This window comes from Pundamilia nyererei, unplaced genomic scaffold, assembly GCF_000239375.1.
Source record: "Pundamilia nyererei isolate P.nyererei 1_Seehausen unplaced genomic scaffold, PunNye1.0 scaffold00245, whole genome shotgun sequence".
In the NCBI taxonomy this organism is placed as follows: Eukaryota; Metazoa; Chordata; class Actinopteri; order Cichliformes; family Cichlidae; genus Pundamilia; species Pundamilia nyererei.
Window position 1 is genome coordinate 545,323 of NW_005187646.1, and position 19,283 is coordinate 564,605.

General features: G+C 42.0%; 1 protein-coding gene across 1 annotated transcript in view; it reads right to left on the bottom strand.

Annotated features, from left to right (window-relative positions):
- The window catches only part of LOC102214292 (sodium/potassium-transporting ATPase subunit alpha-1), a 26,704-nt gene extending 13,141 nt beyond the window's left edge, over positions 1 to 13,563 (bottom strand). Inside the window, exons 1-3 of the mRNA XM_005749449.2 lie at positions 13,427 to 13,563; positions 886 to 999; positions 125 to 184 (exon numbers count right to left, since the gene is read on the bottom strand). Coding sequence (XP_005749506.1) covers positions 125 to 184; positions 886 to 999; positions 13,427 to 13,438 — 186 coding nt within the window. The 5' untranslated portion in view covers positions 13,439 to 13,563. The remainder of the gene's footprint in view (positions 1 to 124; positions 185 to 885; positions 1,000 to 13,426) is intronic.
- Positions 13,564 to 19,283: the final 5,720 nt, after the last annotated feature.

Here is a 19,283-nt window from a genome sequence, read left to right on the forward strand (position 1 = left end):
AAAAAAATTACATTACGATGCCAGAGTCTGGAGACGAGGACAGCAGCTGCCAAAAGTTAGACTGTTTAAGGTTTTTAAAGCAGACAGAGAGCCAGAGGGCAGCACATTTTCAGCTTTCACTCACATTGGTGAGGTCCGTTCCATATTTGCGGTTGAGCTCGTCCAGGGTTAGCTTGTGATCATCCTGCAGGGACACAGAGACAAAGTGGCATCAGACCAGAGTTCATGTAATCCAAGTGTGTGTGGGCTCAATGTGCTGAAAACCAGTGATATTTAGCTACATTTTACAACGACTTCCTCATATAAGATGAATAAATGAATGGAAAGATAATGAGCCAACAGAAGACAGAGAGAGGAGATGGTGAAGAAGAGGTGAAAAAAGAGAAAGGAAAAGATAAATGTAAAGTAAGTAGAAGGATGAGCTGAAGGAAGGCAGCAGGCAAAACAGGAGCATGAAATGAGGAAGCAAGAAAGGGAAAAGAGGAAGGAGTTAGGCAGGAAAAAAAACTGGAGAAAAACAACAATTAGGCAGTGGCAGGATGAAAAATGATGTTTTTTTAGAGGACACTATTCAGAATTTAATGAGAAATTAACATGTGATTGGTAAAAGAAGGTATGATAGATCAACAAATGAAACTTTTTACTTTGACAGATTTGTGAATATATTGACATCAAACACCAATTTTATGCTCTTTAGTACTGGCTGCATTTTGGTACTCCTTGTGGAGAGGTATATATGAAGGAAGTAGCGGTAGAAGATGAACACAATGGAGAGGACAGAGTGTTCAAATGAAAGGCAGGGGACTGGACAATCACAGGAAAAGGTCCTGAGGTGAACAAACGTAGCAAAAAAAAACAAACAAAAGTGACCACTGACACACTCACCATGTCCACTTCCTTCTTTAATTCATCCATATCCTTTTCTTTCTTCTTACCCTTGCCCTTCTTCTTGCCGCCCTGCTCCGAGGTCGCAGCGAGCTCATACTGCTCTCGTCCTTCCTGGAAACACAAGGCAGATGGGGGTTAAAAAACAAACAAACCCAACAACAACAGAAAATGAGATACTGTTTAGTTACAGAAATAACTTTAGATTATCTCAAGAAGCTTTGTGAATGATACCAATAATGCATAAATTGGCAGTCAAAAGGTACAAAGTATAGTGTTAGTAATGAGACACCATTGAAACGGTTATTGTTCTCTCGAGTCACAGGAGTTATATAGTACTTTTCTACTGCAAGCTAATTGAGTGCTTTCTTACTACAAGTCATATTCACCCAGTCTCACACACACATTCATACAAGTGTTTTTCTCTATACCTAAATGCTTTCAACCTAACAGTCACACTGAGATGGATGCATTGGGGGTTCAGTATCTGGCCCAAGAATACTTTGACATCCACACTGGAAGAGCAAGGGATCTAAAACTTCCCAAAGCAATTTACATTTTTCCAGTATTTTTTTCCCTCTTTTTACACATTACATTACATAATTTTTTTTTATGCGAGTGCATCTGCCTTTTTGCTGCTCATACCGAGGCTGCTAGTTTGCGGCCAGCTCAGAATTCTGGATAGACAGAGGTGGTTTTCCTATGTTAGCTTCTTTAAAATGTGCATGTTCAGCTGGGTGAGGGTGATTAAAGTGCCACCCCGCACAACCACGCACATTTAAGAACTCGCCAACGACCACGGTCACTTTGCTAACAATGTACGCAAACTGCTGCTTTGCTAAATGACCTATGTATAAAAGATTCTTTCTTTATTGGTTTCCTAATGAGATCTGACATTAAATCAAGACATTAAACCAATCGTTCAGTCCCAGAGTATAAACACAAAGGACATTTAAAAAAACAAAAAACAAAAAAAACAAAACAGATTTCCAAGTGTCCAAAAATCTTACTGTCATGACCTTGATATAGTCGTTTTTTGATGTGCCACCACTGGATAACATACCAGCACAGATAAAAAGAAACCAATACATGTGAGGCAGTTAATTCTGAGGCATTGGACAATTCAGAATTCATTCTGGGTTTATATCCACATGCCTATAATACAACTTCTACCATGTAGTTATAAAGCCATATAAGATCAAATCTTCGAGCCTAACAGTGAGTAGGTTCCCTCCTGTGATGCCAAACCAGCTTTGATCCTTTGGGGAAAGGACATAAAACCTCTGGGAATATCCTGTGGTTTCTAACACTGAGACTTTGACCCCGGATTCTTTGGGTCATCTGGGTCATGTGGGCTTGCGGTATGGGGCGCATTCTAGAGAGGCCAGAGGAATGCTTGGGTCACTCTATTTGGTAAATGTAGTCCTTTAATAGCAATTTTTGCTGCATGGCATTGTGCATTTCCCTGCTGGGGGAAGACTGTTGCCACTGGTAACTGCCATGGCCCTTACAGTGGGGTGCCTTTTCTGCATTGGTATTTGCGTGGATGGTTTGATCAAAGTGACATCCACATGACATTCAGAACCCAAGTTTTGTTTGTTAGCACAACAAAGCAACAACATGATGGATGTTATTCATTTCACCTGGCAGTGGTTTAAATGTTGGGCCAGTGAATATTAATCACAGCATGACACTTCAAGTGGGGGTGCGTGCCACTGATTTAAATGAACTGCAACCACTTGATGGCACACGCATGCTAAATAATAAAATGTTACAACTTGAAGGTGAAACTTCATGTTCCAAACCTTTTCTGTGCAGAAACAGACAGAATCATGCATAAGTAACACGATGCCTACTGCTGAGGTGCATCTGATGTCTCATGACTCAAAATGCCAGAAGACATTTTGCCATACTGCGTCTCTTTAAGCCTCCATGTGGGTCAGTGCACTTAAAACCAGATACAAAAATAACAAACATGGCCTTGTCTAAACCTCAGAAAACCTTGACCTAAATTGGTGAGACAAACTGCCACAAACTTCAGCCAACAGTCCAAGAAAGAATAGTCACCTCTTAACTTGTCACATACATGTGGACACCATCTGTCACTGCAAACAGCTCTCTTTTTCCTTTCTTTTTTTTTCCAGTAAACTTCTAAAAGCCTCTTCTTTTAAAAAAAACCAATAATCCATCTGTAAAATTGTGTTTCAGCAACTGACAATTTTGAAAATTTAAGTCAATTAAGCTTTCAAAGGATCAGTCGAGCTCTAGAGGCACATCTTTATCTGCCAGCATCAATAGTCTCACTTCGGAGAGGAGCAAGCGTTTTTGCGCTTGCTGGTCAGTTGCGAGATAAGACTTTCTCTGTGGTGAGCCAGATTACGGTGCTGGGTGAAACCAGTTTCACTTGTTGAAAACACCCACGTTTGCAGTAAAAGGTGTCACTGTTGCATGCAAACGCATGCACACACAAAGCACTTTATTCACTCGCCAGTTTTCTAAATGCAACGTGAACAGTTATGCACCCCAGCCAAACACCAGAGTGGAACAATAAACCACACTAGTCATTTACTGGTAGTCACACTTATATATATCACCCTATTTTGTTGATTTGAAACTCCAACTGGGACACAAATTCTCTTGCTGTAGGCAAGTAAACAGAATATCTCCAAATTTGGATCTTGCAGTGTCCACATAGAATTACTCATAGTAGTGAAAGCAGGTTTAAAAATTATCAAATATGGAAACACTTCTGATTTTACATTTCACGACAGAGCAAGACTGCGCAAAGACCGTCTTCTAAATGGCCAAGCTAGAGAGACGGTGAGACAGAGTGGGGAAGTGGAAGAAAGGAAGTCACAGGAAACAGCTAGGGGTAGAAGTAGCGTTATTTTTAAAGCTCAAAACGCACAGCTCTGAAGCAGCACTTATGAACTCCTTTCTTCAACAGTGAGAAACATCGTAAGGCAATTCCATGTGCTGCTGAACACCTTCATCCTGTCCAGGGTTTTAAATGAGGTGAATAATGAGCCTACAGTTTATTGACACCATAACCAGATGGCCAACATAACCACTCCTTATATATGAGGACATGAACATTCTGCTTTCAGACTGCCAAACTCAGTGGTTTTTATGATACTCCTAAAAGACTAAAGTTATGGCCTCTATAGAAAGACTTGGTGATATGATGAAACAATCTGGCAATAATAGGAAATTATACAATTTTACTTTCATTCAGATTTGCAGGGTTTCTGAATCAATGCAACTGATGTGCTTTTTAAAGCTTTTTACCACCGATCAGTTATTATTTAGTCACATTTACAATGTTGAACTCTCAAAGGAAGATAACCGAAATTTTCAAATTGTTATTTTATTCCAACTGTCCAATTTAACAGATCAGCCAAAAGCTGATATCCACTTAAGCCCAAAATGAAGTATTTCAACAATTATTTTGTACATGGCCACTTGACTAAGTGCAGACATTAAAATTCCTGTTCTTCTTCGAGGGCCACCATAAGACTGAACACTTCAGCTGCCTTTAGCCTTAATGTGGCACATTAGCAGGCTACATAAAGACTGACTGTGATTAGGAATACTGATAACCATCGCCATTTAAAAAAACAAACAAAAAAAACAAAAACAAAAAAACAGTCGATACTGATATTTAGAGATTTGAAAAATCCCACATATCAGCTGTTTTCCCTTCTGAAAGAAACAGGTTTGTAAAATGCAGGCATTTATGAATCCTCACTAGTTTAAAAATTATTGTTTTATTGCAGACTGATCTCAGTCAACCAACCAACTCTGATCAAGTCAGCTGGTTCAATTCAATTCAATTCAATTTTATTTATATAGCGCCAAATCACAACATAAGTCGCCTCAAGGCGCTTCATAGATACAGAGAAAAAAACCCAACAATCATATGACCCCCTATGAGCAAGCACTTTGGCAACAGTGGGAAGGAAAAACTCCCTTTTAACAGGAAGAAACCTCCGGCAGAACCAGGCTCAGGGAGGGGCGGCCATCTGCTGCGACCGGTTGGGGTGAGAGAAGGTTGTTATTTGTTCCAATTCAAACACAGGGGAGTTCCACCTGGTAGTCAGCCTATGCAACAGCAACACTTACACCATGTTCAAGTGTCTTTTTCCCATTACTTAATTCATTTATTGGTTGTTATCAATGACACTACCAATATACCGGCAAATACCCAATAGTTCATATATCACAGATATATGAAGCAGGCTGTAATTGTCTCATAGTAACGGGATGTAGGTTTTTATATATTTCAAGTAAGATAATGTTGATATAACCTGGACAATTGGATAACTCTATTGCCCAAATGGGCCACTAGCTGTGTGTTTTAACAGGTTAAGCACATGTTTGATTCTCAGGGTTTGTGCTACGAGGGAGAGAAAGCTAAGCTAGTGTGTGCTTCAGGTATGTAACAGAAGACAGCAACTCTAGAAGCAGACATCGATCAGTGGTTAAGTCCCATCAATAATTCAGCGCTGTACAAGGTACAGCACTTTAAAGGTGTTAACATGTTAGCAGAGAAGGAGGCTGTCCAACACCAAGTGACTACCAATTTGCTTCGCTCGTTAGGTGGTGATATTTTGGACCCAGAATGACTATAAATGAACATCCTAACCACAGTCCCAGTCATGGAAACATGCTAACTAATATTGTTTTTCTACCACATTAGCCCTTAAAGTTTCCCAGAGAGCCACCAGCGCACTGTGTGATCCCAAGCACATGTTGTTATTGTTGCTTGAGCCCCCCTGGCCAGCTAAGCTGGGAAAACATCGAGCCTGGTTCTTGCTCTTAGCCTCTGGAACCTCAGGGGGCCCTCAGGGGCCATCTGGCTTTAGTGAGAACACTCATGAAGAGAGGACCAGAGCCCAAAGTTGGACACACATTTGTTTCCAACAGAGATGACACCAATTTGAAGAGTCTGTAAAGTCCATGTCCTCCATGTATAAAAGTTCACATCCTGAACAATGTTTTATTGATAAAAATTCATTCACCTCTGGAATTTTGGATATGAAGAATGCCAGGCTTGTGTATACCACCCGTTCTAATCAATCAATGAAAAATCATGCATTTGTCTTTGATAGCTTGTGATTATGATTTGATCATTTATCATCCAGGACTGCATGCACTCCTCAGCTGAATGGCCTCAAGAACATATCACTTGACTGACGCACGTCAAATATATCATTAGACTTTGTGCAAACATTAATCGTCCTCAGAAAAAGAAGTTGAACTGCAACCATTTTAATTTTGACTGTCCAACTTAAATAATAATTAATAATTAAATATCTGTTAGCTTAAATAATTACAGTTTTTGGTTCTTTAATTACTATATAATAGTAGTTACATTAATTATCCTATTTAGGGTCAGACTGATACAGGATTTTTAAGACGAATACTCATGTTCAGTGATTGAAAAATCATATTAGCCGATATTTTCAGGCACACAAACCAGTTTCTTCATACATTTGTTATGTGTAGCTACTAATTTTAGGATAATGACAATTTTATATGCCTATTTGTATTGTTGGTTTTTGTGTTTGTCTGTAGACACTGATACTAACATAGCGGCAAATACCCAGTATTAGTCAACTGTAATGGTTGGGCTCTAGTCCTAATAGGAAAGATAAAAGTTTATAATTGAAGTATCCAGAAATGAAATTAATAAGTCATTAGTATTTTTTGTCACAGCAACAGTGTATTTATGAATATGAATGATACATAAAAGAGGCCACAACAATGCAGAGAAACCCCAACTTGGACTAGTGATCTGTGAGGTTTTTAAACACCTGCTATTTCAAGTCTTTCACTTCAGGTAAAAGATCAGAGTCTGAGAAGATGCCAGAATAGAAACACTAACCTGCTACAGAGCACAAAGTCCCTGACGGCAGACTCAAAAAAGAAAGCAGCTGACAAGCAACAGTCAAGCCGGAGCTGCTGCACCGCTCCCCTAAGTCTGCTCTTGACATTTCTTTTAAAAGACAGAGTAGATTGATAAGTAAATTTCCCTGTGTCTCGCACCTCAGTCAGTTGATTTGTCATTGTGCGCCTCAGCCAAAACACTTTTTTTCCCTCCCAGCCTTGAACTGGAACCTAAGTTTATTCTTAATCAAGTGACACTCAGATTATTTGTAATCACACAGCATTTCATTCAACTCATTGCTACTGACAGCATTCAGCCTCTAACTCTAAAGGCATTTGCCTTGACTATAAAGACAAAACAGTGTTAATGATCCCTCTGTAGCTCACTGCCAACACGTGGCCTTAAAGTCAGCCACAGTTGTCTGCCATTTCTTTGTTCGGTCTTTGATGCATTACTGTCGACGCACCTGCCTCTGTGTGGGGAAAGCCCCATTTCATCAGTTGCATCAGTTTTAAACCCAGTGAACTTGCTCTGGTCCTGCCAGATAAGGGTGACACATAACTAAATCCCATCCGGGATTTTACCCACCCTCCCCCAGTCTTACTTGCACTGTACAGAAATGAATGCATTCCCCGTGACGGCGCTGCACCTGTCACTTTACCAACTGCTACTGAGACATCATAAATTAACACGCAGAGGTGCTGCACCTACACTTACTCCACAGTCACATGTTGACAGCTCATCTTCCTGGTGTCAGAAGAGGCAACAGAGAGTCAGGTGACTCTGAAGCTTTCGCGGTCTTTTTCCGCTCGCAAGACAACAAATCAAAGCACAGAGTCAGAGATATCAACTAGATTAAGGATATCACACAAGACATCGCTGTCTGCATATTTCCTGATGCTTATTTAGCTCGAAGCACAGCTGCAAACAAATACTACTACTTTGAGGATTCTGGGGTCCAGTGCACTTGCACTGAGAGGCTTCTCATAACCTTGAAGAGCAGCATTCAAGGTCAGTGAACTCCTTACAGCAGCAAGGTGGTTAAGATTAGAAAGAAAATGCAAGGATGAAAGTGGGGAAGGAGGTGGTATGAAGACAATACACTGACAGATGATGAGCAAGGGGAAAAAAATGAGAGGGAAGGATCTGCTCTACAAAAGCAAATGTCATAATAAACTGGTATGAATTCTCCCTGAACAATGGCCTTTTGTACTACCCTCACAAAATCTGCATCAAACACACAAACAGCCTCACAGAATCGTTTCATGTGCTTGGTAAGACCACAGGCACGTGGGCCATGTTATCTGTTATGATGCTGACCAGTGCTCATTGTTTTTTTTTCCTTGCGCCTTTTTTTGGAGATTTTTGGGAATTTCAAAACAGGCTGGAACCACGCTCTCTTTTGTTTGTCTGCAAAAAGGCTACAAAGTCCAGGAACTGTCAGAAAGATTTCGCAACATTACAGACCGATATCAGTGACATTGAGTTCAGCTCAGCTTTTATTAGCGATTGAATCCCGTGAGAACTAACCGGTAAGAAGAAGGCTTGAGATAGAAAAAGAAGCATGACAAAGTTGGGGAAAACAGTGAGGGTTTGCATCTCCGAGCAGAAGCAACTTCAAAAGCTGACCCCACTCCCAGCCTCCCGGCTTTTGCTCCTCGCATGGGAGAACAACATCCTAGAGGCTCAAGTGGACATCAGAAGAAAGCGGTCGAGCAGCCACATATTTTAAAGTGTTCGAAAACGTTTTACAGGCAGAATTCCTGTGAGCGAGTCCACCCTGGTGCCAGGGTCTCTTACCAGATACAAAAGCTGCTCATTCAACTGTGCCCCCACAAACACACACAGACTGTCCTGGGACTTTGCCCGGTTGCCACCAGCGACTGTTGCCACACCTCTGGAGATATGTGAATGGACAAAGTCACGTGTCACAGCCCCCCCTCCTCCCCCTTTCCTCCCATGCCCCCTCCTCCTCCTCCTTTATTCTTTCATTTCCTCCAACTACCCCTTTTTCTGTTTAAACACTGAAAAGAAAGTGTGTTAATTTAAATGTGGGGGAGGGGGGGGTCGTGTTTAAAACTCCCTCCACGTCCCTGTGACTCTCAGCTCCCCCCCCCCCCATAAAAAAAAAAAGAACAAAAGTGAGTGAATGAATGAATGTCTGGCAGTGTTTCCTCAAGAATTCAAACTGCAATCTTATGTCATAATCGCACGAGCCAACAACTCAGTGATTCAGCCTGCAGATCCTGGATCTAGATTTTAACATGGCGTGGAAAATTCCCATATTTCCTCATGCAGGAAAGGAGCACAAAAGACAGCCACCCGTGTGTTCTCTGCAGGTTTTTGGTTTTTATGTCCATGTTCCACATTTACTCAGCTACAGGCTCGCAGGGAAAGTTCAAAGAGCTGCCACGGAAAACAAATCACACGGCTCAAGCTTCTTAGCAAAACAGAGGGGAAGGCTCAGGGAGGGATGGCATGTGGAAGAATTGGAGGGAGGGAATTAAAAATAAAAACGAGGAAAGCCAGAAAGAATGGCAAAGCAGGAAAGAAAGAGAGAAGCTAAAGATGGCAAACAGATTAATGGAACGTAGGAAACACAACGGGTAAAGATTGACTGCGCGTAGGAAAAAGAAGCAGAGAGAAGGGGGTACGCGGTGTTCGGAAACAGACAAGGGGTACTGTGTGACAAAAGTCCCAGTTAATTCACAGTGACTGCCAAGCGGAAAGAATGTTAAATCCCCAGTAAAGAGGGGGAGCGGGACAAGAGCGGAAGGAAAACAGGTACAAACAGAGAACAAGGGGGGAACGAACTGTAAGGAATGGATGTGAAGGTGTAGATTAAAAGTGGGCGGGGACTAGCATGCCAAGTCAGCTTATGGTGGGAAGATGAGAGAGAAAAGTCTTTGATACGAGTGATGGGAGTGCCATCCAGAAACAGCAATATTACCGTCTTTTCACTGTTCACAGCATGTACACTTCAATGTTTCAACTACACTCGCATAGTCATATTTTCCATGCAAAACTGCAAGCTCAAGATCAGAAAATCCTCAGCTGTGTCCTTAACCAGTACTTTCACAGAGCCAATCTGCCTGTCCATAGATTTCAGATGAGACAAATTCAAGGAAAAACTTAACATTGGGTGTTTCAGTAAGGTACCGCAGCTACACGTTCCTGTACACCTGCTTTGGTCATCCTTTGTATTGATTTGCCAAGTTTCTACAACTCCATTAGGGTCCTCATTTGGCATTCCTAAGGATTGTGGTGGAACTCCCCAACATGTCCGTCCTAAAATTTTCTAATAGGACTGACTGCACCCTCTTCAAATAGTTATCATTAGTGACTGTATTGCCTCCTTTCTACTAGCACCTACTCATCTACTACCTACTCACTTGACTGTACTCAGTTTTTAGGATTTCCCATTAGGTGGTAGTGCCTGGTCTACTGGGCTGGGACCAACAGACTTCATGCCACTGATTCCCTCAAACATGGAAATTAGGGAAATGGATGCACACAAACCAAGACCCTAGTCCAAAGACTAGTTGCAGACATTTACCATCAGCTTAGCAGCAGGTATACAGTCGCCTCTGTTTTCCATTGCTGTGTTGTATTTATTTCACATGTAAATGTTGTCACAGGATCTTTGGACCACATTGTTATAAGGACCCCACCCACAGTGAGTGGTAATTGAAAGGGAAAAGGCTTAAACTGAGCCAAGTTGAATCCAGTACAGTCGAGTTGGTGCTAGTGGAAAAGAGGCATGTGTGTCCTACAAAGAGGGCATTATCATCCTGAAGAAGCTTACTCCCATCAGAATGAAAATGACCAGCGGTCACATTGTAACAATATGACGGTTGAAAGGTCAAAACTTTGTCAAAACTCAACCCTCATAAACCCAAGTCAAATGTTACCACTTTTAGCACTAAAGAAAAGAAAACCCCAGAAGGGTGGGAGCCAAAACACTGAGGCTTTGCAATGCAGAGTCTAGAAACTGATGGGAGATGTCAAGGAGGCTATGGCAGCTATGGACATTTCAACCAGTTAGAAAGACCCTTGTCACATTTGAGTGATGTACTTTCAGCTTGCTGGAAGGCTGATATTGAACCATAAAAAATAAAAAATATTTCTCTTCAATGTGTCATCCATCCAAGTATGATTAAGACAACTGGGTAGTTTAACTCTCTATAACTGCAGAACGCATGCTGCACGAAAACAAACAAATTCAACCTGACAACCCAATATTCATGCGACTGTGATCATTTCACCCTACCCCACCCATTTACCAGAACAGGATAATTTCGTTGGTGAAAGGAAACTGCTATAGCTAAAGCGTTTGAATTGGTTGTAAAAACGGATGATTTTGAAGACCTGAAACTTCTTAATAATTCAGCCAACTGAGGAGAAAAAGATCTTAAAGGTTGAGTTGGGTAAGACTATGAAATATTTAGTCCACTTCGCCCCCATTGCTCCCCTGAAAGCATTGACAGCTGCCTCTGCGTTCAGATCCCCCACTCCGCAGTGCTCGCCTAGTTCAAGTGCAGAAGCTGCAGTTTGAACAGGTGAGGTAACCTCCCATCAGCTTCTGCACTGCGAATTTAAACAAAAGGAAAAACAAGTGTGTGTGTGTGTGTGTGTGTGTGGGGGGGGGCATAAATAAATATAGATAAGCTTCAGCTACCTGCTCCTCTTTCCTAAAGAGCTTTTAATCCATGAATGGATCATTCAGGTTAAGAGAGTGCACTGCACAGAAATGTCCGCAGCCCCTCCATCATGTCTGGAAGTTGTTCGGCAGTGGCAACTGGTGCCTCTTGGCCCCCACCTCCCTCTTTTCAAGCAATCAATCCACCCTCTTGCTAGCTCACTTTGCTTTTGTCTCTTTATTGCACTGTGCTGCTGATGTGGTGAGGAAAATATAAAAAAAAAAAAAAGGGCGAAAGAGTAATGTCATCCTCATATTATGAGGGGAGCAAGTGGGAGGCACACTTCCCCCCCAAAAAATGATCTTCCCGTACCTGTGCTCACTCTCTGCCCCACTTCTTCTCCATTGCAACTTAACCCCCCCACCCCTTCGGAAGGCTCTATGGTGGCCATCATCTCTTCCAAGTCTAGCTATTTGTCCGTGCCAGCACTGAATGTATTTGAGAAAAGGAGAGAAGAGGAAAGGGAGGGGGGCAGGAAAGGAGGGGAGACACTGTGGGGGAAGTGGAGGCTCGAATGGGGGCAGGGCATGGCTTTCATCACATATGGGAAGGAGAAAAAAGAAGCGGTGGCCAAGAAGCTGAGAGAGAGTGAGGAGAAAACTCTGCGGAAACAGAAGGAGGGAAAAAATGAAAGAGGAACAGACTGAATGAGGCGTTCTGCTTCACATCTCCCGCCAGATCTCTCTCAGCCCATCTTCCCTCTCCCCTTCATCCCACCTCTCCATCCCTTGCAGGCTGAATCTGTAATGAGTGCTTCCCCTGCGCAGAATGGCAGGGTGTGGCGACTGCTGACATTACATGCAACTGGCTTCAGTTTCATCCCCTACAATTCAAGCCGGGGAGGAAGGGGACGATATCAGCCATACCAAGAAGCAACAGAGGAACAATAACAGACTGAATCTTTCCATGTAAAAAAGCTGGACACTAATATATGATGAAAAAAGACAAGGAGGCGTGGGAATTTTAAATCAATTTTAAAACATCACAAAAAGGGCTTAAACTGTCCTCTTTTCTTTTTTCTCTAACAATGCCTGCAAGCAGCTTATAGCAATTTTAATCTATCAGTGATGGATTGCTGCCACCATGGAGCACAATTACCCTTTCATCCATTATATTCCTGCAGTTAAAGTCACAATAGTGAACCCGCATGACACAAAACTACCCAGCAAGCAGTCGAAGAAATTCTCCCTAAAAGGAGGTACGGCTGACTTCAGATAAGTTTAAGATAGCTGCTCACAGTTGCAGGCAGAGAAAAATGGGTCGGGCTGCTAACATATCCCTCCCACTGCCAGGCTGTTATTCCCAGAATAAAAACGCCTGGTGCTGAAATAAAATAAATAAATACATACAAGTAGCGAGAAAGAAAAGCCACAGTTCTTCCCTAAAGGCATACATTTCTGTGCTATGTGTTGCTCACGAAGAGCTTTCCCACTCGAGTTGAAGCTTAAAGTGGCTCTAAAGTCAGTAAAGTGAGGACACCGTTACTTTCTCGAGCGGGTTTATTTCCACAGCTGCACCGTCGCAGCTGGAAAACTTTTGACAGCTCAGGCGGTTCAGAACATCTCGTTACATAACGGGACGCCAATCAAAAGCATCTCTGTGAGCGATGGAAACTTACTTCACAGCGGTCTTTATCCTTGACGGGCTCAAGTCAATGACAAAATACATAAATAACAGAAGGAGAAGAACAAGAAAAGGGGGGAGTCTCTACTCTGAGGGTTCGAAACACGGAAGTACCCCTCAAGAGACATTTGAGGAGAAGGCATTTTGAAGCGTTTCGAGCGAATCGCAACACATGGTGTAGCATCAGCATCGACTTAAAGCGAACCACTTGTTTGAATGGCGAACTTTCAAATATCTCCTTTTGCCTACCGCTTATTCTCAGCGGGAGCAAATAAGAGCATTTGTGGAGTCGAACAAAGAGGTAAAATAAACATTTTTTTATACTCACTCCTCGTCCCATGGTTGCCAAAATGCGGGGTTAATTCTTCCCAGTTCAAGTAAAAAAAAGAGCAACGAAACTCCACCTTAAATTTATATACAGTTAAAAAAACAAGCTAAACAAAAAACAAAGATAAAAAAATAAAACTCCTGGATGTGCCTGTTATTATATATATATATATATTTTTTTTTAATTTATTTATTTTTCTTTATTTTTGTAGTCAGCACGTGTCACTCCTCCGCAGCACACATCCGAGCTCGCAAGCCGTCGCGGCAGACCCTCCAATACTTATAGACGGCGTTTCTTCCATAGTGACGTCGACGCCATTTGCCATGGTAACCCCACGGATGAAGGCGGGGCATCCTCCATTATTGGGCGTTTTTTTTCTTTTTTCTTTTCTTTTTTTTCTTTTTAAGCGCCACACACAAACACACACACAATTCAACACTGATGGGCACTAATCTGCACCGCAAGGAGTCCAAAATAAAAATGATAATAATAATAATAATGATAATGACAATACTAACAATTAAAATAACATGGCAACTGTTGATTTTCTATGTTAAATGTTATGTATCTTTGCTCATTCACTGAACGAACTATTTGTTTTTGAGAAACATTGCTAGCTTACAAAGTCTATGACCCCTTCCTTATTTCCTAGTCTTCTGCATATTTGTGACACTTACATGTTTTAGAAATTTTAATAGTGGACATAATTTGTATTAGAATTACAATTTTCTGTTTTTTTAAATGATTATCCGTTCCTGTATTAATGAAATAAAAGCTATCCAAACTATCCTGTGTGAAAAAGCAATTGCCCCTTAAAGCTGCGTACCCAATGAAACTGATTTGCAGCAACGCGGCAACCAGAGAACATAGAAAGTGCATGATTTTTGGTGACATCAAGCAACTACGGAAGTTAACTTTGGATGGAAAGTGTGATGATGAGAGTGAAGAATAATGTTGATTGACATATGACCAACTGATAAATACATTTGCGGGTCATCTTGGGAGCCCAAGCCTGTAATGTCATCAAGCAACCAGCTGGTGCGATGCATGATGAGAATTCACTTCCACTGTGTGCAAAGCCTAAACCTAATAACTGGTTGTGCCACTCTAGGCAGCAATAACTGCAATCAAGTGTTTGTGATAACAGCAAATGAGTCTTTCACATCACTGTGGAAGAATTTTGTCCCAGAATTTTATTTGTGGTGCTTTATTTATGTGCTCTGACGCAACATTTAAAGTTGCATCAGAGCATCTCAATCTGATGTAAGTCCAAACTTTGACTGGGGCACTGCAAAATATTCATTTTATTTTTTTTAACCAGTCTGAGGTGGACTTACTGGCGTGTTTCGCATCATCGTCCTGCTGCATAGCGCAAGTGCTCTTGAGCTCCATGGCATTAACTAATGTTTTTTCTGCTAGAGAGCACAATTCATGGTTCCATCAATCACAGCAAGTTGTACTAAAGCAGCAGGGCAGCCCCAGACCATAACACTACCACCACCATGTTTAAATGTTAGTATTATGATCTTGTTATGATTTTCTGTTTGATGTCTAACGTAACGAGACTCAAACTTTCCAAAAAGTTCCGCATTTGTCATGTGAGTCCAGCGAATATTTTCCTAAAAGTCTCAGGTATCATCAAGATGTGTTTTCTGGTCAGCAGTGGTTTTCTCCTTGGAAATGGATGCCATTTTTGTCCAGTCTCTTTTTTATTGTTGGATCATGAACTTAGACCTTAACTGAGGCAAGTGAGGCCTGCAGTTCGTTGGGTGTTTTTCTGGGTTCTTTTGTGATGTCCTGGATGAGTCGACGATGCACTCTTAGAGTACCTTTGGTATGTCGGCCACTCCTGAAGGTTTGTCGCTGTTCCATGTTTTTCCACTTGTGGATAATGGCACTCACCATGGTTCACTGGAGTCCCAAAGCCTTAGAAATGGTTTTGATAGGTGTCATTGACTTTGATGCATTAATTTTTGAGAAACTGTAGCCTATTTCATTACCAGTTCTTGTGTGAAATACTAACACTGGCACAGGGCCAGATAGGTGGATACTTATTTTCCGTTAATAAATGAGGACAAATATGTTTTCAAGGTCCTATCTATTTGTAAATTAAATCGAAATGTGGTTAGCCTCTGTGACCAGCAATATTGGCACCTTCAAACCCTTTTATAGAAGAAACACTTAAATATGAAGGCAACCATCTAGATGAACTATACTCATATCATTTCTATACTTTTTAAATCCTCATTAAAGGACAGCTTAATGTGAGTTTAGAATCAAAGTACCAACCAAGAAAGACTGTTCAGCAGAAATGTTGAACTATTGCTTTAAACTTCAGCTCTGCACAAAAGAGGCCCACCACTAACACCCTGCTGTTAGCAAACTACTACACACACACATGCACACACACTCCTGATTCATCTACACCTCTCCCGGCTTAACAGCTGGGTTCGCAGACACCTCCCTTCCCCTGCTGCTTTGACAAGGTTGTTGCTGCTGATAGCGGGCAGCCAACTTTTGAAGCCCCTGCTTCTGAATCTCTAGCTGCAGAAAAAAAGGCACACTCATGCTCGCAGTATAGTCTGACCAGGCTTGTCATGGGTTTTGAGGGTATAAGCAGACAAAAGCTTATAAAAGCTTATCTGTTTTGTTGGTTTATCATGTCAAAATTCATTAGCATCCCAGGCCTCCATTCTGCCCTGGGGTGCCTTGACACTTTTCCCTTCTTTCCCTCTGACCAGCCAGCCTATTGTTTGCTTTTTCTCCCCTGGTACTAGGCCCCTAGCTGGACTGGCCATCAGGCATACCGGGCATTTGCCCGGTGGGCCGCTGGCGACTTTTTGTTTTTATGGGTTGATCGATTTTTTTTTTGGAAGGGTATAAATAATGAAAGGTGTTGGATTGGCCAATCCGATTGTTCAGTCTGACGTCACTGGCCGTGTCTGGGTCTAAACCCCACTGCAGGTCCATATATCAAACGATCACTATGGCATTACTGAGAGTTGAAAAACTGTCTAAAGTCTTTCATCTTTAATAAAATGATCAGCGTTCTGCTCTACCAGGTGTAACAATTGAGTTTAACATCCAGGCGTCCATGAAAACGGAATTTATGACATTTAACGGAGTTAGAAGTTAGCAGGGAGTTAGCTCGCTAGCTTCTATCCAAATACAATATAGCATGTTCTGACTGCGTGGTTTTGGAAACAAATTAAAACGTACAGCTCTGCTATCACTTCCAGCATAAATGAAGACAGAAAACTAGACAGCAGTGACGTTTGTAGGGTTACTGAAGTTGGGCTAGCTGGTATATAATGATGTGCTACGTGACCGCTAGCGACACAGCATGTTAGCATAATATAAACAAGCTAACTTTTTTTTCCACTCGATAAAAGTTAATGTGAGTGTTCTCGGTGGTCAGGAACAAATGTAATCGCATGGCAGGATGCTGTAAAAGGACCAAACTTCAGCCAGGAGAACAACTGAGATAATCCATCCACAATACGAGGTTAGTCATTCATATACTGCTGCATGGGCTGGGCTGTAGTTACATCCTAAGGTTTTAAAAAAAACTGAGCTTAAATAAATGATTAGTGGTAATAAAAGCCGAGGGAGGTCAACAGGGATCACTGACTGTTTTTAGGAGCTTCTTGAGATCAAATAGAAGAAAATACATAACATTAAACATGTTAACAACACAAAAGCCATATTAAACGCAGACTACTTTGGACCCGGAAGTAGGATTCGTCGCGTCATCACTGAACAACCGGATAGACGAACTAAAGAAAATGGAGAACAAAAAAAGGAAAGGAGGTGCAGAAAAAATTAGGGCCAAAAAGAAACAAGCCCTTCAGGCAGACGCTGCCAAATGTGTAAAAATAACTGAATTGTTTGGCGGTAGCTATGTCATAGCTTCCACAGATTTAGCAACATCATCAAGTGGTGGAGGCCAGCAGGTGGATAAGGGAAAGGGGAGGCAAGAGGAGGAGAGACCCGAGGCAGCCGCCGGTCATAGTGGCAGAGGAACTGAACTTCAGGTAAGAAGTTATGACCTGCTGTCTATCTGTGTCAGATATAAACCAAGTTTAGTTGTAGTTTGTTTTTGTTGTGCTGAGTTTTTACAGTCGCTTAGAATAACTGGTACTGCGTACTAGCTAGCATGACAGAGTTTATATACTGCTGGGTGGGTGCTATGAAGTTACTGATAGTAAATTTTATTTTATGCTTAAGGTTAGTTTCTCAGACTCCTCAAAATCTTAACAAATTGTGCCAATCCTTACATGTTGCACCAGGCTGATTTATTATCAAAAGTGGAGAAGTCTGTGACAGAGGAGACAGAAGAGCAGCAGAGAGAGATGGAGCAAGAGAGAGAGAAATAAAAGAACAGGAGAGAGAGATGGAGATGGAGAGATGACTTTATGTCATCCATGAGGGATGCATTTGACATATGTTTCACATATTATAGCCCAACAAGTTACTTATAGCAATTTAAATATGAGCAGTTTTTGGCAAATACCGGAAATCGGTTTTTGGCAGACAATCACTTTTTGGCACAACACCGGCTATTGCAGTTAATAATACAACAGCTTCTTGCCATTATTTGTGTTTCTTTTTATCGCTGTGTAACTGAGTTCAATTGAAAGCCTGCATGCGCTAGTACCTCTTGCCACAAGTTCCCAGAACCCTTTGCGGTTTTACCCCTGAATGACGTCACATTTTTGGTGGGCCGGTCTCTAGTCCAAATTCCCCGGGCCGATTTTTTTGTCCCAGTCCAGCCCTGACTAGGCCACATATACTTTGAACATATACCAGCTCCAGAACACTGCCCAACCTCTGACCACCTCCTGCGGAGATTGCAAGATAGAGGGAGAGGGATCTGTGCCGAGAGCCCACTGACTATCACACTGCAGCAAGATTTTGCTGTACACTACCCCAGCAGCAGCAGCCGCAGCAGCAGCAGCACTCTTATGGCCATTTGCATCTGTTCCATGAGCTTTTAAACCCTTTCATCCCACAACACAAATGAGAGATTTAGTCTTTCATCCCTGCATGTAAGCTTGAAACCAGAAACAGTCAGCCACTTGCTGTCGTATATATATGGCCAGAGGGGAAAAAAAGGAAAGTTACAGCCTTATGTTCATGAGCCAAAGCTCCACCAAGGCTTTAGATTCCGTAAATCTCGGGGCAAACCCACATTTATAATTCCCCCCTCATTGCTCTCCTGTCTCCTGTCTGCAGCTCGAACCAGCCGCATCAGAAGGCTGTGACAGATTATGCTTTGAGAGCGACCTTCTCAAGAATGAAGTAGACCGGGGCAGGGCAATATGAGCCTGCAGTTACGGAGTGCTATTGTGTCCCGATAGGTAAACGGTGTCACTCGCTGTCTGGATCCCTGTGTATTCTGACAGACTTTATCAGCTGGCCTGGAGAGCACTCTGCGGCAAGTGTCAAGATAAAGCTGAGATAGATCAAACAGACGACGGGAAGATTTCAATGGCGGGCTTCAGCAAGGAGTTCAACAGACACACACACATTAACTCCATGGTTGCTTATCAGACCAGCTCTGCTCTGAAATATGATGAGAAAAAAATACCCCAAAGCAGGGGTAAACAAACAAAACCCACAGGTGGACTTAATTCACAGATGGACGCACAGCAGCAAGCCTTGGCATAGAGGAGGCGGGTGTGCACACAAGCCTATACGTCTTCCTGTGTATTACTGCACATGTGCAGTTGCCTGTTTACTGCATTTTTGTTTTGCATTCCCATTTGTGGGTGCACGATTAAATGTGGCTTGCATGTTGCCAGTGTTGTGCTATAAATAGCCAAGATTTTATTTAGATGTTAGAGAAAGAGACAGA